Genomic DNA, 15,555 nt, shown 5'->3' on the forward strand with positions numbered 1-15,555 from the left:
CGTGAAACACCCGTTGAATATGACCGGTGTCAGTAAATGTTGAGTAATTAAATTGTTGCCAGCAGCACAGTCACTAACTCTCTAGATAACATGAAAACACCATCTCTGCTAGGGCATAACATGTTCAGAGTAAGGTGTTCTCTCGCTTGACTGTAAGTGGCTAGTAAGCTAGCCAACTTTAGCCAGTTAGCTTGGGAGTGAAATGGCTAGCTAGTTAGCGGTGGTGCGCGCTAGTAGCGTTTCAATCGGTGACGTCACTTGCTCTGAGACCTTGAAGTAATGGTTCCCCTTGCTCTGCAAGAGCCGCGGCATTTGTGGAGCGATGGGTAACGATGCTTCGAGGGTGACCGTTGACGTGTGCAGAGCATCCCTGGTTCGCGTCCAGGTCGGGGCGAGGGGACGGACGTGCTTGACTGCCGTTCAACCCTACTTCTCGGCCAGAACGCTCTGAATTTATGAACGGACAATCTGACAATGCTCTGAATTTACGTAACCCTCGAACACACCCTTCATTTCGTTTGTGTTTCTCGTCTCTGTTCCAAGCACTGTAGTTTAGCAAGACTGTGATCATATTCCATTGCTGAAAGTAAAATAATGCTGAAAGTAAAATAACCACACTGCTATTAAACTGTATGTGGAATACACCTCTGGCACTTGTCCTAATAGAAAAAGATGAGAACAGAGATGATAAATTTAAGTCCATACAACATTGACAAATTATGGATTTTATTTGCTTACATTTTCAGTTCAACATCGCGATGCAAGAACAAACACTGCATATAGCAAATTCATCATGTCAGCTGCTGATAAAATGGCATTATTAATGTTAACGTATCCATTACATTTTTGGTTACAAGATAACATTCACAACTGTTCATAAATAACATGAATATTACAATATAAATGCCTTAATTTAGAATATGAATCTTTTATTACACATTTACAATCCCATTTCCAACTTGTCTCTCACATGAAAGTAATGCACAATTTGCAGAAGTGAAACACAGTATGGAAATACTGGAGGAAAAGGCAGGTCAAGAAAAAAAATTGTTTTGACAAATCCTAATTTCATAGAAAGTGTTAGTATTGTGTTTTTCATCCTGCACTACATTCAGCTGTGTCACTCCACTCATCCCACTGTCCAGTATGTATAAAATATAGTAGAGGTTATGTTCAACTGCAGCCAGAGTTTGAATAACACTTTGAACATGTAAATGTAAGATCCTATATTCACTCCATTCTGATTTTCTGGCGGGAGAATAACCATGTTGTCCTGAATGGTGTATTGACCTACAGAAAGTCCGTCTAAAGAATAAACACCACAATGACCTCCACAAATGTTGATGTTCCACTTGTTCTTTTACTGCCACGTCTCCTGTAAACAAAAAAAGAATAATTTTTTTCGTAATCTATGACTCCCCCAATAGCAAAAGCAATGAACATGTGTATAACATCAATCCTAAAATGGTTAAGTGAAATGTCATTTTCCTGCTCTATAATCCCTTCTGCCAACCTCAGACCCAGGAATCGAGGGGTGGAGGTTTGCGTTCCACCAGACCCACTGCAGGCCTTCCAGCCCGGATGAAGTGCTTCCTCTCTGGGATACTCTGCAACAAAATAGAACCATTATTTAGTTAAAGGTCCAATACGGCTGTTTGTATCTCAATATCAAATCATTTCTGAGTAACAGGTAAGTACCACACTGTGATTGTTTTCAATTTAAAAAAAACATTTTTTAAACCACAAAAATAGCTTCTTAGTAAAGAGCCATTTCTCAAGGAACAATTTTGCTAGGATTGTCTGGGAGTGGTCTGAGTGGTATGTTATTAGCAGAGAGGTTTAGAACTCTTTCTTATTGGTCCAACTAATATACCGCCTGGTGATGTCACTAGGCAAGCCAAACCTCCATCCCACCAAAACTAGTAGAAATGTTCAGTCTTTTAAAACAGCTCTTACAATAAAATGGCACTACAACAGTGTTATTCCAACCTCATAGTGTGGAAATAGATATAAAACACAAGAAAATCACATTTTTCACTGCGCTGGCCCTTAAAATCTAGTGAGTCACCATTGAAAAACTCCTGACCTTTAGGTATAGTAAGGAGCTCATATGTATCGTGTTACTGACCTGGAGTAACCCATCACCCACTCTGTCACTCAGCTCCACGGTGGAGTATCCATCTGTGGGAAAAACAGACGATACAATAAACAAAGGTCACTTTGTGTTCAAATGACAAGAAACAGGCTCACACACAGATGTAGGATCTTCATTTAATCACGCTTTTGTTTCTGACAATTTTCCTGCACAGCAGGAAATGTAAACTTGTAGTGTATTTGAGTTTTAAAAAGGCTTCTAAAATGTAAGTTTGTAATTTCCCCTCTGAAATTTCAGAATTGATTTGCCCTAAAGAAACACAGACAAAAATGTCTATTCATTGCAATCCACATAATAATCCAAATGTCGTCTGGGTGCATGATTCTTTTCCTACTGTAGAAAACTGGCTCAAATGAAGATCCTACATCTGCATGAACACACACACTTTCAACAAGTTCTCACAGTCTCACTGCAGAATTAGACATTCATCCACGTTCTCTAAATGAGGAAAATTTTGAATTTGCTCCAAAGATCAAATATTGAAGTGTTTTTGAATCCGTGGGTTGACTCCTGCTGCCCTGTATGTTCCATTTCTCCAAACTGAAGTTAAGGGTAAAGGTAGGCACTCATTCCGAATGGTTAAGGTAAAGGTTATTGTTTGGGATATGACAAAAAAACAGTGTCCACGACTGGGATCAAACAACTAACCTGATCCAGTCATGGGATTACTCAAGTCTACTTGATAGTAAAAGCGCTCACTGTTGCCCCTAGTGGCTGATTCTGAAGACATTTCCCGATGTCCTCAGGAATGGATAGACTTCCAATTTCGATGTCAATCTCCCTACACACACACACACTTATGCTGAAGCTACAGTCTCATGCTGACCTTGGTTTTTCTCCATCAGAGGGAGTGTGATGTCATCATAGGCTGCCTTTCCGGTCTTAGTTTTTTTGGGTATTCCACTAGTGGTTGACTGAAGGTTAAAAAAAAGAAGACTCAGTATGCCATTATGAACTAATTGTGTCCCATACAGTGCTCAATACCAGACTGTGTTTGTGCCACCCATTTGGACTGTGTAGTGAATGGGGAATACAGCCTTCTACAGCATGCCATGCGAAACCTTAAAGTGGCTCTTGTTCCAGCCTCCCTTGTAGAGGCTATTTCTCAGGTCCTTGTAGGCCCACACTGTCTGTAGGACATGAGATGCTGCTTTGGTCTCCCGCACAGATTGGCTAGCAAAGAAACAACAGAATAAACCAGAGCTAGCATAAAGGAGAGAGTACAACAAGGTGAACTGAGCATCTAGCCAATTGAAACCATCTCCCATAACCAACACCAAAGATACTATGCTATGATAATCTACCTTGTCTTGTTGATGGCCACCAGTTTCTGGATGCCGTGACCCTGTATGAGACCACGGGCATTCTCAGGGCTGTCTGAGATGATCTCATGGATAGTGTTCAGAATGGCCACCACTGTGTCCCCTTCCAGGTTCTTGGCTGGTCGCTGCTGACCACTGGGCAGGTTACTGACCAGGTCCCTCATGGCATAGCTTCCTATGGGACAAAGGGTAAAATTATGTATGTGTGTGTGTGTGTGTGTGCACTCGCGTGTATGTGCATGCATTGATGTGTGCATACGTGTTTATGTGCATGTACCTATGAGGTCTTTGTTCCGTCGATCTATGGCCAGGTTGCGTAGAGCAATAGCTACAGCTCGGACCACTTTATCACCATCTGAACGCAGTAGCTCCACCAGGACAGGCAGACCTTTCTCCTTCCTAACTGTGGCCCGGATGTAACTGGACCACTGAGAAAAGGCACAGAGAGAGAATAATAGAAGGATGTCATGTATAAATTGCACACTCCTATTGTGCTACTTGTGAGGATTCACACGTCATACTTTTATATACATGCTAGCTTTTCAACCACATTTCATTACACCCATCACAAAGGGGGGGGGGGGGTAGAGAGGGGATGAGAAACAAATATTCTGTTCTCCCACAGCCTTAGATAAACTTCTCCCCCTTTGCCCTTCACTCACAGCCCAGTGACCTGCAGCAAGGTTCTGCAGAGCTCCGGCTGCTGCCTCCAGGGTGTTGTGGTTTTGACTGCGAGTGAGGAGAGACAGGTACAGCCTCACCACCTCTGGCTGGTACAGCAGCTCCAGACCTACAGAGAAAGAGGGAGAGAAACAGCACATCTGCAACCAGTAGAGAACTCTCATACACATTGGAACTGATATGATGAGACACAGTGGATTCTCAAGCCACCCATCAGCAACCAAACAGCACATATAGCGCATATAAAGCTAGCACAGTTCAGACTTCATAGTGAAAAAACGATGTGATGGAACTGACCACTTGCACCCTACTGTTTCTTTTATGAAGTGGTAGAGTACACTTTTTCTGACAGCTTGGAGTTTTTAGGCCGAAGTGTGACGATTTAGCGCAAGATGATATAAAAAATGCAACAGTTGTTTCCTATGACATCAAAGACAAAATCTCAAAACACCTCTTCTTTCATAGTCATGGTTTTATGGTCCAGAACCATGAACAGATCACTGCAAGACAAGGAGCAAATATTTATCATCTATCAAATGCCTCCTCTAGAGAATATAGACAGACTATGAAGCACAAAATTATCATTGGATTAGTATTTCATGAAGACTATATAATGTACACAAAATAGATAATAATCCCAATTAAAAGCTCAGCCATGCTTGTGTGTGCGGAAATGCAATATTCACACTGGTTTTATGTTGAAGGAATGTTCTGCCTGGCTACGGGATTTGGACTGTGCTTGAAATTACAAAATGTTTTCCCAACTTTCATTTTGTACAAACACGTGCAAACACCCACACAGCATGTAAACATGGATGTCTATTCTATTATTAACAACTGAATGCTGTAGGCTCCACAGCTTATCAGCTCTCACAGAGCTCTTCTCGCTAACAAATCCATCTGTGTACATACGGTATCCCCCACCAACTTCAGCCATATTTATTCACAGACTACTATTTTACTGGAGTGAGAGGCTTCTAGCTATACCCACATCCCCAGCAGCCTGGCTAGAATACATAAGGAGTGAAAATACACAGGAACTCTGTTACAAGCTGTCTTCCAGAGGTTTTCCATCCATATTCAGCCAGCTGAAGCTGCTGGGAAGCTGCTGGGAAGCTGCTGGGAAGCTGCTGGGAAGCTGCTGCTGGCTGCGAGGCTTACATGCCGTCTAATCCTTACATGGGCTTGTAACCTGATTATCACAAGGATTGCATCCTCTGGCAGGAGCGCGGGGAGGCTCTACATCTGGACGCACAGGTTCTGTTGAGGGTATAGACTTGTGCTACCTGGATGGCTACCCAGTGTCATCAGTAATCCTCATACACACTCAGATGGTGCTCTGGTGGGCCATGACCAAACTTTCCATTTGAACCTGTTGACTTCTACATCAAAAGACATCTACAATGCTCATAGTTTTTTTAAATATCTTGCCTTACATTGTGTTTCACTTAGAAATGTGTATGTATCTGAACATATTCAAACCACAGCGGCAGAGCTGCTGCGATGATGTCAACGTCATAAAGAAGAGAGTTGTATAATCAATTCAGTTCTCTCTTCTTTCCTCAGGTGTCATCTTCTGTCTGATCTTCTGAATGTCAATGACTTGTATAGAATCTTATCAACAGTCTGGGATATCACACAATGCCTGCATCAATCACACATTATATTTCATACACAAAAAAAGAAAACAAAGCCATAGTGCCTTATAATCACATCACGACACAAAATACTTAAAATCCTCACTTAATTTGATGCTGAATATAACCTATAATAGCTGTTCACACCGCTCCCTCCCCCCACCTCAAATACAAAAGCACATACAAACACTATATATATATTTTAACCTTTATTTAACTAGGCAAGTCAGTTAAGAACAAATTCTTATTTTCAATGACGGCCTAGGAACAGTGGGTTAACTGCCTGTTCAGGGGCAGAACGACAGATTTGTACCTTGTCAGCTCGGTGATCAGAAAGTATTCACACCCCTTGACTTTGTGTTACAGCCTGAATTTAAAATGGATAAATTGAGATTTGTGTCACTGGCTTTCACACAACTCCCTACAATGTCAATGTGGAATTCTGTTACAAATTAATAAAAATGAAAAGTTAAAATGTCTTGAGTCAATAACTATTCAACCCCTTTGTTATGGCAATCCTAAATAAGTTCAGGAGTAAAAATGTGCTTAAAACATAATAAGTTGCATGGACTCACTCTGTGTGCAATAATAGTGTTTAACATTACTTTTGAATAACTACCTCATCTCTGTACCCCACACATACAATTATCTGTGAATTTCAAAATCAGATTCAACCACAAAGACCAGGGAGGTTTTCCAATGCCTCGCAAAGAAGGGCACCTATTGGTAGATGGGTAAAAAAAAGCAGACATTGAACAATGCAAAGTTATTTATTACACATTGGATGGTGTATCAATACACCCAGTCACTACAAAGATACAGGCATCCTTCCTAACTCAATTGCCTGAGAGGAAGGAAACTGCTCAGAGATTTCACCATGATGCCAATGGTTACTTTTAAAACAGTCACAGAGTTTAATGACTGTGATAGGAGAAAACTGTCAATGGATCAACAACATTGTAGTTACTCCACAATACTAACCCAAATGGCAGAGTGAAAAGAAGGAAGCCTGTACAGAATAAAAATATTCCCAAAATGAATCCTGTTTGCAATAAGACACTACAATACTGTAAAACTGCAATAAATGTGGCAAACACAATACATTACAGTACCACTCTTCATATTTTCAAGTAGTGGTTGCATCATGTTATGGGTAAGCTTGTCATCGGCAAGGACTAGGGAGTTTTTTAGGATAAAAATAAACGGAATAGGGCTATGCACAGGAAGAATTCTAGAGGAAAAGCTGGTTCAGTCTGCTTTCCAACAGACACTGGGAGATAAATTCACCTTTCAGCAGGACAATAACCTAAAACACAAGGCCACTGGAGTTGCTTACCAAGATTACTTTGAATGTTACCGTGTGGCGTAGTTACAGTTTTTACTTAAAATCAGCTTGAAAATCTATGTAAAGACTTGGAAATGGCTGTCTAGCATTGATCAATAACCAACTTGACAGAGCTTGAATACTTTTAAATAGAATGTGCAAATATTGTTTCATCCAGGTATGCAAAGCTCTTAGATTTACCCAGAAAGACTTACATTGGTAATCGCTGCCAAAGGTGATTCCAACATATATTGACTCAGGGGTGTGAATACTTATGTAAATGAATACATTTGCAAACATTTCTAAAAACATGTTTTCACTTTGTCATTATGGAGTGTCGATGGTGTGTCGATGGGTGAGGGAAGAAACAACAACAATTTATCAATTTTGAATTCAGGCTGTAACACAACAGCTGACCACGACTCCATTTTGTTGCTCCCAGCCTATAGACAGAAACTAAAACAGAAAGCACCTGCGCTCAGGTCTGTTCAAAGCTGGTCCGACCAATTGGATTCCACGCTTCAAGATTGCTTCGATCACTTGGACTGGATTATGTTCCGCATAGCTTCCAACAACAACATTGATGAATACGCTGATTCGGTGAGCGAGTTTATTAGCAAGTACATCGGTGATGTTGTACCCACAGCGTCTATTAAAACATACCTCAACCAGAAACGTGGATTGATGGCAGCATTCGGGCAAAACTGAAAGTGCTAACCACTGCTTTTAATCAGGGCAAGGTGACCGGAAACATGACCGAATGCCAACAGTGTAGCTATTCCCTCTGCAAGGCAATCAAACAAGCTAAGCGTCAGTATAGAGACATGTATGTGGCAGAGTCTACAGTCAATCACGGACTGCAAAAGAAAAACCAGCCCCGTTTCTGACCACAATGTCTTGCTGTTGCGGACCACGATGTCTTGCTCCCAGACAAACTAAACAACTTTTTTGCTCGCTTTGAGGAGAATATAGTGCCACTGACGCAGCCCGCTACCAAAACCTGTGGGCTCTCCTTCACTGCAGCCAACGTGAGTAAAACAATTAAACGTGTTAACCCTCGCAAGGCTGCAGGCCCAGACGGCATCCCCAGCCGCGTCCTCAGAGCATGCGCAGACCAGCTGGCTGGTGTGTTTACGGACATATTCAATCAATCCTTATCCCAGTCTGCTGTTCCCACATGCTTCAAGAGGGCCACCATTGTTCCTGCTCCCAAGAAAGCTAAGGTAACTGAGCTAAATGACTACCGCCCCGTAGCACTCACTTCCGTCATCATGAAGTGCTTTGAGAGACTAGTCAAGGACCATATCACCTCCACCCTACCTGACACCCTGGACCCACTTCAATTTGCTTACTACCCCAATAGGTCCACAGACGACGCAATCGCCATCACACTGCACACTTCCCTAACCCATCTGGACAAGAGGTATACCTATGTAATAATGCTGTTCATCAACTGCAGCTCAGCATTTAACACCATAGTACCCTCCAAACTCGTCATTAAGCTCGAGACCCTGGTTCTCGACCCCGCCCTGTGCAACTGGGTACTGGACTTCCTGACGGGCCTCTCCCAGGTGGTGAGGGTAGGTAACAACATCTCCACCCCGCTGATCCTCAATACTGGGGACAAGGGTGCGTTCTCAGCCCTCTCCTGAACTCCCTGTTCACCCAGGACTGCGTGGCCATGCATGCCTCCAACTCAATCATCAAGTTTGCAGATGACACTACAGTGGTAGGCTTGATTACCAACAACGACGAGACGGCCTACAGGGAGAAGGTGAGGGCCCTCAGAGTGTGCTGTCAGGAAAGTAACCTCATACTCGATGTCAACAAAACAAAGGAGATGATCGTGGACTTAAGGAAACAATAGAGGGAGCAGCCCCCTATCCACATCGACGGGACAGTAGTGGAGAGGGTGTAAAGTTTTAAGTTCCTCGGCTTACACATCACAGACAAACTGAATTGGTCCACCCACACAGACAGCGTGGTGAAGAAGGAGCAGCAGCGCCTCTTCAACCTCAGGAGGCTGAAGAAATTTGGCATATTCATATATGTACATATTCTTATTCATTCCTTTACACTTGTGTGTATAAGGTAGTTGTTGTGAAATTGTTAGGTTAGATATTACTGTATGGTCGGAACTAAAAGCACAAGCATTTCGCTACACTGGCATTAACATCTGCTAACCATGTGTATGTGACAAATCAATGAATACATCCTGAAGGTACTGCAACCACAGAAACCACATCAAGCTATTCCATATTGTATTGTACTCATACAGTAACTGACATACAGCATTTGTATGGACCATGTTGTTCTATCAAAGCATTCAGACGGTCTACTTTTGTGTCTGATTGGTCCCCATACAATCCAGTCACTTCTTGACATTATAACACATTGGGAACTATTCTACATCATGCACAATACATTTTATAGATGCCTCGTGCCAAGGTTAAGGCTTAGCACACTGTAGGTCTTTGGAATGCAGATCCACAGATCACTAAAGATGTTACATATTTACCTTTCGTTGGTTGTGTGCGTTTGGGTAAATCCAGTGTACCATATTTTTTGTCATCTGGTCCGTTTCTCCAGCCTAGACAAAATACACGCAGGCACGCACACACGCACACACACAGACACACACAAACACACACACCGTGGTTAGCAAAAAGCACAATTGAAATGTCAATTGTAAATAGGAAATATCAAACAGTAAATAGGAAATATCAAAACATGGGAAGTGTATAAAGACATGACGATGATAATGAGTCAGAAATACCAAGGTCTTCCATTGAAGCTCAAGACTTGAGGTAGATAACAGGGCACGCAACCACAGAGAAGAGGTCCTGGAGTCTCATAGTTGACCGAACATTATTATGTATTTGAAGAGTTTATTTCCAAAACGCTATATGCACCAATTTTTTACATTTGTCTTTTTTTTCATCAGAATTGATTGCTTATGAGTACCTTCATGCGTGTGTAAAAGATGTATTCATTGATTTTAGATGTGAAGGAAAATGATGTTTTTGAAAACTGAAATCTGTTGTACCTCATTTCTACCAGTATGTCACCGTGCAGCTAGAGGCAAAAAAAAAACTGTAGATCATCTTTACTCCACACACAGAGATGCATACAAAGCTCTCCCTCGCCCTCCATTTGGCAAATCCGAACATAACTCTATGGCTGGGATCATCAACTAAATTCAGCTGCGGACTGATTTTTTTTTCTTGAACGGAAGGTTAGGGGGCCAGAATATAATTACAAATAATTTGTAGACTGAAAATTAACCACAAGAAGCCCCACAGTTGCACATATGTGGGAATACAGATTTTCTAAATGAAAATCACTCAGAGCTGATATGCTAGAGTTTTTACAATATTTTAGGTCCAACAATTAAAACTTTTTTTTTTTGCTCTGAAAACTTTGGGGGGACAAATAAAATCGCTGCCAGTTGGGAACCCTGCTCTATGGAATATGAAATACGTTCAGCGATTTTCCCACATCTGTCACCAGCTTCATTAATAAGTGCATCGACAACGTCGGCCCCACAGAAATCCTGCTACCCTTTCTGACTAACCATCAAACAGGCAAAGCATCAATAATGAACTAGAACAGTGGTTCTCAATCTGTGGGAATCCTGAATCCCTGAATCATGTCGTGTTTTTTGAGTCACTCAAACATCACATGAATGCACATTAGAAATGGCAAAATGCATAGAATTGCAAGAACATTAGCTTTAAAACTGCACAATATCTTCTGCACTCCATGACAAAGTGTAAAATTGCTTCAAATATGCTTCAAACCTGAACAGTTTATGTCATGAACAGTGTTTGTGCCCATAGAAATAGATGTGGCGTGCAGGGTGGGCAAGGGATGTTCCCCAACGGTGGAAGGGGGGCCTGAGTGAAACAGTTTGGGAACCCCTGGACTAAAGAGTCAGTCGATAAGAGCTTCATATTACTGTATTGAAATTAAAACAAATTCTTATATTGATGTCACCACACGGTCAGGTCTCTGACCTCCTCCCTATAGCCTGTCTCGTCATTGTCGGTGATCAGACCTACCACTGTTGTGTCATCAGCAAACTTAATGATGGTGTTGGAGTCGTGCCCTCAAAGCTCATCACTAAGCTAAGGACCTGGAGCTAAACACGTCCCTCTGCAACTGGATCCTAGACTTCCTGATAGGTCACCCCTAGGTGGTAAGGGTAGGTAACAACACATCAGCCACGCTGATCCTCAACATGGGGGCCCCTCAGGGGTGCGTGCTCAGTCCCCTCCTATACTCCCGGTTCACTCATGACTGCACGGCCAGGCACAACTCCAACACCGTCATTAAGTTTGCCGATGGCCTGATCACCGACAACGACGAGACAGCCTATAGGGAGCAACTCCAACATCATCATTAAGTTTGCCGATGGCCTGATCACCGACAACGACGAGACAGCCTATAGGGAGCAACTCCAACATCATCATTAAGTTTGCCGATGGCCTGATCACCGACAATGACGAAACAGGGAGGAAGGATGGTGCAAGGATAACAACCTCTCCCTCAATGTGATCAAGACAAAGGAAATTATTGTGGACTACAGGAAAAGGAGGGCTGAGCATGCCCCCATTCTCATCGATGTGGCTGTAGTGGAGCAGATTGAGAGCTTCAAGTTCCTTGGCTTCCACAACACCAACAAACTAACATGGTCCAAGCACACCAAGACAGTCGTGAAGAGGGCACAACAAAACCTATCCCCCCCCCAGGAGACTGAAATTATTTGGCATGGGTCCTCAGATCCTCAACACGTTCTACAGCTGAACCATCGAGAGTATCCTGACGGGTTGCATCACTGCCTGGAAGGGCAACTGCTCGGCCTCCGATCGCACATCACTACAGAGGGTAGTGCGTACAACCCAGTACATCACTGGGGCGAAGCTTACTGCCATCCAGGATCTCTATACCAGTCGGTGTCAGAGGAAGGCCTTAAAAATTGTCAAAGACTCCTGCCACCCTAATCATAGACTGTTCTCTCTGCTACCACAAGGCAAGCGGTACCAAGAGGCTTCTAAACAGCTTCTACCCCCAAGCCATAAGACTCCTGAACATCTAATCAAAAGGCTATTTGCATTGCCCCTATTTGCTCTTTAATTATTTGTACTTTTATTTCTTATTGTTTTGATATTTCTTCTGAAAACGACATTGTTGGTTAAGGCCTTGTAAGTAAGCATTTCACTGTAAGGTCTACACTTGCTGTATTCGGTGCATGTGTCAAATACAATTTCATTTGATTTGATAAATGTATCATTTGTAAATTTCTTCATTAAAAAATGTAGTTATTTATTACATTTAACTGTGTAAAACCTAGCAATACAACTTATTTCTCTGAGAGTGAGGCAGATATATAGTATTATTTGTTTCTGAAATGAAACCAAGTAATAGATTTTAAACAAATTACATGTCTGTCATTGAACAATACCATGCCATAGTTAGATAGTGAGAAAACACACCAATCTCTTTCATAATTTCTTTAAACAATAAAGGCTATTTTACCAACATTTTTGAAAAAATATATATAGCGTTTTGGAATTAAACTACATTTTTTGATTGTCAAATATAATTCATTTATTTAGACAGACTTACTTTGATTGAACCACTCCTCTTGTGAATGATGATGGAAGGAAACAAATCAAAAGACAAATAAGGAAGACATTTTCAAATGGCAAATATAGCATTACAGCAATACAAACGACACACCAGAAATCACCCAATTCTACACCTATTACATGCTTGCCAAAGGATGTGGTACATTTCACAACTCTAAGCACAAAAATCTTAACAGACCATCAAAATGGCTCATTTTGAGAAACTCTAAGCACATTTTCAATTGACCGAGTACAACAAACAAATTCCCAAAGGCCCTTTTGTTCGCTGCACCTTTTCATTTGGATACATATTTCATCTATCTGCTTTTCAAAATGCAATATTCACTTCACTTTTTATATGATTTTCTTTTAATTTGTTAACAATACAATGAACTGGATGCGGCCTTAATTACTGCATGATCATTCTTGATCAGCCAGTGTGCATCAATAGGACAAAATGAAAAGAGTCACTCATGTGCTACCATTTGGAACAATGCACTGCTGAAATACCTGGGTTGTATGTACCACACCGGGCTATGCCTGATGGCTGATGAGCACCAATACAGCTGAAGTCGGAAGTTTACATACACTTAGGTTGGAGTCATTAAAACTCATTTTTCAACCACACAAATTTCTTGTTGACAAACTATAGTTTTGGCAAGTCTTTTAGGACTTTGTGCATAACATACATATTTTTTCTAACAATTGCTAACAGACAGATTATTTCACTGTATCACAATTCTAGTGGGTCAGAAGTTTACATACACTAAGTTGACTGTGCCTTTAAACAGCTTGGAAAATTCCATAAAATGATGTAATGGCTTTAGAAGCTTCTGATAGGCTAATTGACATCACTTGAGTCAATTGGAGCTGTACCTGTGGATGTATTTCAAGGCCTACCTTCAAACTCAGTGCCTCTTTGCTTGACATCCTGGGAAAATCCAAAGAAATCGCATACAACACCATGGTACTGTCACGTTCTGTCTTTTGTTTTAGTATGGTCAGGGCGTGATTTGGGTGGGTTGTCTATGTTAGTTTTTCTATGATTTTCTATTTCTGTTTTTGAGCTGGTATGGTTTTCAATAAGAGGCAGCTGTCAATCGTTGTCCCTGATTGAGAACCATATTTAGGTAGCCTGTTTTCGATTGTGTTTTGTGGGTCGTTATTTTCTGTCTAGTGTGTTTTGTCACCTTACAGAACTGTTTCGGTTTAGTTTCTTTCTCTTTGTTATTTTGTTTAGTGTTCTGAGTTTAAATAAATATCATCATGAACACATACCACGCTGCACTTTGGTCCTCACCACATTCCAACGACGATAGTTACAGAACCACCCACCACCAAAGGACCAAGCAGCGTGGTAACGGGCAGCAGCAGCAGCAGCAAGATCTGGACTATGTTACAACATGGGACGAAATAGAGAGGTGGTCGGTTGACCCAGGGAGAGTGCCGGAGCCCGCCTGGGATTCTCTGGAACAATGTGAGGAGGGATACCGGCGAATGGAGTTGGCATGGCAATCAAGGAGGCCCGAGAGGCAGCCCCCAAAAATTACTAGGGGAGGAGGCACACGGGGAGTGTGGCGAAGTCAGGTAGGAGACCTGCGCCAACTCCCCGTGTTTACCGTGGAGAGAGATGGACCGGGCAGGCACCGTGTTATGCCGTGAGCACGGTGTCCCCGGTGCGCAGGCATAGCCCGGTGTGGTACAGAGCAGTGCCTCATATCGGCTGGGCTAGGTTGGGCATCGAGCCAGGTGCCATGAAGCTGGCTCAGCGCATCTGGTCTCCAGTGCGTCTCCTCGGGCCGGGGTACATGGCACCAGCCTTACGCATGGTGTCCCCGGTGCGCCGGCTATTCCACCTCGCCGCATTCAACCAGGTAAGGTTGGGCAGGCTCGGTGCTCGAGACCTCCTGTGCGCCTTCACGGTCCGGTCTATCCGGTGCCACCGCCACGCACCAGCCCTCCGGTGGCAGCCCCCCGCACCAGGCTGTCTCTCCATCTCCTTCCTACAGGTGCTCCCGCCTGTCCAGCGCTGGCAGAGCCTTCCTCCTGCCCAGCACTGCCAGAGTCTCCCGTCTGTCCTGAGCTGCCAGAGTCTCCCGTCTGTCCTGAGCTGCCAGAGTCTCCCGTCTGTCCTGAGCTGCCAGAGTCTCCCGTCTGTCCTGAGCTGCCAGAGTCTCCCGTCTGTCCTGAGCTGCCAGAGTCTCCCGTCTGTCCTGAGCTGCCAGAGTCTCCCATCTGTCCTGAGCTGCCAGAGTCTCCAGTCTGCCAGGAGCTTCCGGAATCGCCCTTCACTCCGGAGCTGCCGGAGTCTCCCGCCTGTCCGGTGCTGCCGGAATCTCCCGCCTGTCCATTGCTGCCGGAATCTCTGGTCCAGTACTGCCGGAATATCCCGTCAGTCCGGTACTGCCGGAATCTCCCGCCCGTCCGGTACTCCCGGAATCTCCCGTCCGTCCGGTACTGCCGTCCATTCGGGACACGTGGCTTGGGTCCGAGTCCCGAGGTCGGCTGCGAGGATCGCCGCGTTAAAGAGGCCACGGAGGCGGGAAGAGAGGCGGAGAAGGACTATGGTGGAATGGGGTCCACGCGCCAGAGCCGCCACCGCGGACAGACACACACCCAGACCCTCCCCTATAGGTTTAGGTTTTGCGGCCGGAGTCCGCACCTTTGTGGGGGGTACTGTCACGTTCTGATCTTAGTTCCTTTGTTTTGTCTTTTGTTTTAGTATGGTCAGGGCGTGATTTGGGTGGGTTGTCTGTTAGTTTTTCTATGATTTTCTATTTCTGTATTTGGCCTGGTATGGTTCTCA

General features: G+C 43.4%; 1 protein-coding gene across 6 annotated transcripts in view; it reads right to left on the reverse strand.

The window, feature by feature from the left end:
- Positions 1–717: 717 nt before the first annotated feature.
- LOC123998628 (armadillo repeat protein deleted in velo-cardio-facial syndrome-like) overlaps positions 718–15,555 on the reverse strand; it is a 28,494-nt gene continuing 13,656 nt past the window's right edge. For 5 of the 6 annotated variants that reach the window (XM_046303676.1, XM_046303680.1, XM_046303679.1 and 2 more), the window contains 10 exons: positions 12,748–12,765; positions 9,638–9,709; positions 4,140–4,267; positions 3,755–3,905; positions 3,460–3,652; positions 3,217–3,328; positions 2,982–3,069; positions 2,129–2,181; positions 1,514–1,607; positions 718–1,375 (listed from right to left, as the gene is read on the reverse strand). In XM_046303676.1, the coding sequence (XP_046159632.1) occupies positions 1,515–1,607; positions 2,129–2,181; positions 2,982–3,069; positions 3,217–3,328; positions 3,460–3,652; positions 3,755–3,905; positions 4,140–4,267; positions 9,638–9,709; positions 12,748–12,765 (908 nt within the window). In that variant the 3' untranslated portion in view covers positions 718–1,375; position 1,514. The remainder of the gene's footprint in view (positions 1,376–1,513; positions 1,608–2,128; positions 2,182–2,981; positions 3,070–3,216; positions 3,329–3,459; positions 3,653–3,754; positions 3,906–4,139; positions 4,268–9,637; positions 9,710–12,747; positions 12,766–15,555) is intronic. The other variant, XM_046303678.1, reaches the window with a different exon arrangement.

The sequence above is a fragment of the Oncorhynchus gorbuscha genome, linkage group LG16, assembly GCF_021184085.1.
Source record: "Oncorhynchus gorbuscha isolate QuinsamMale2020 ecotype Even-year linkage group LG16, OgorEven_v1.0, whole genome shotgun sequence".
Lineage (NCBI taxonomy): Eukaryota > Metazoa > Chordata > Actinopteri > Salmoniformes > Salmonidae > Oncorhynchus > Oncorhynchus gorbuscha.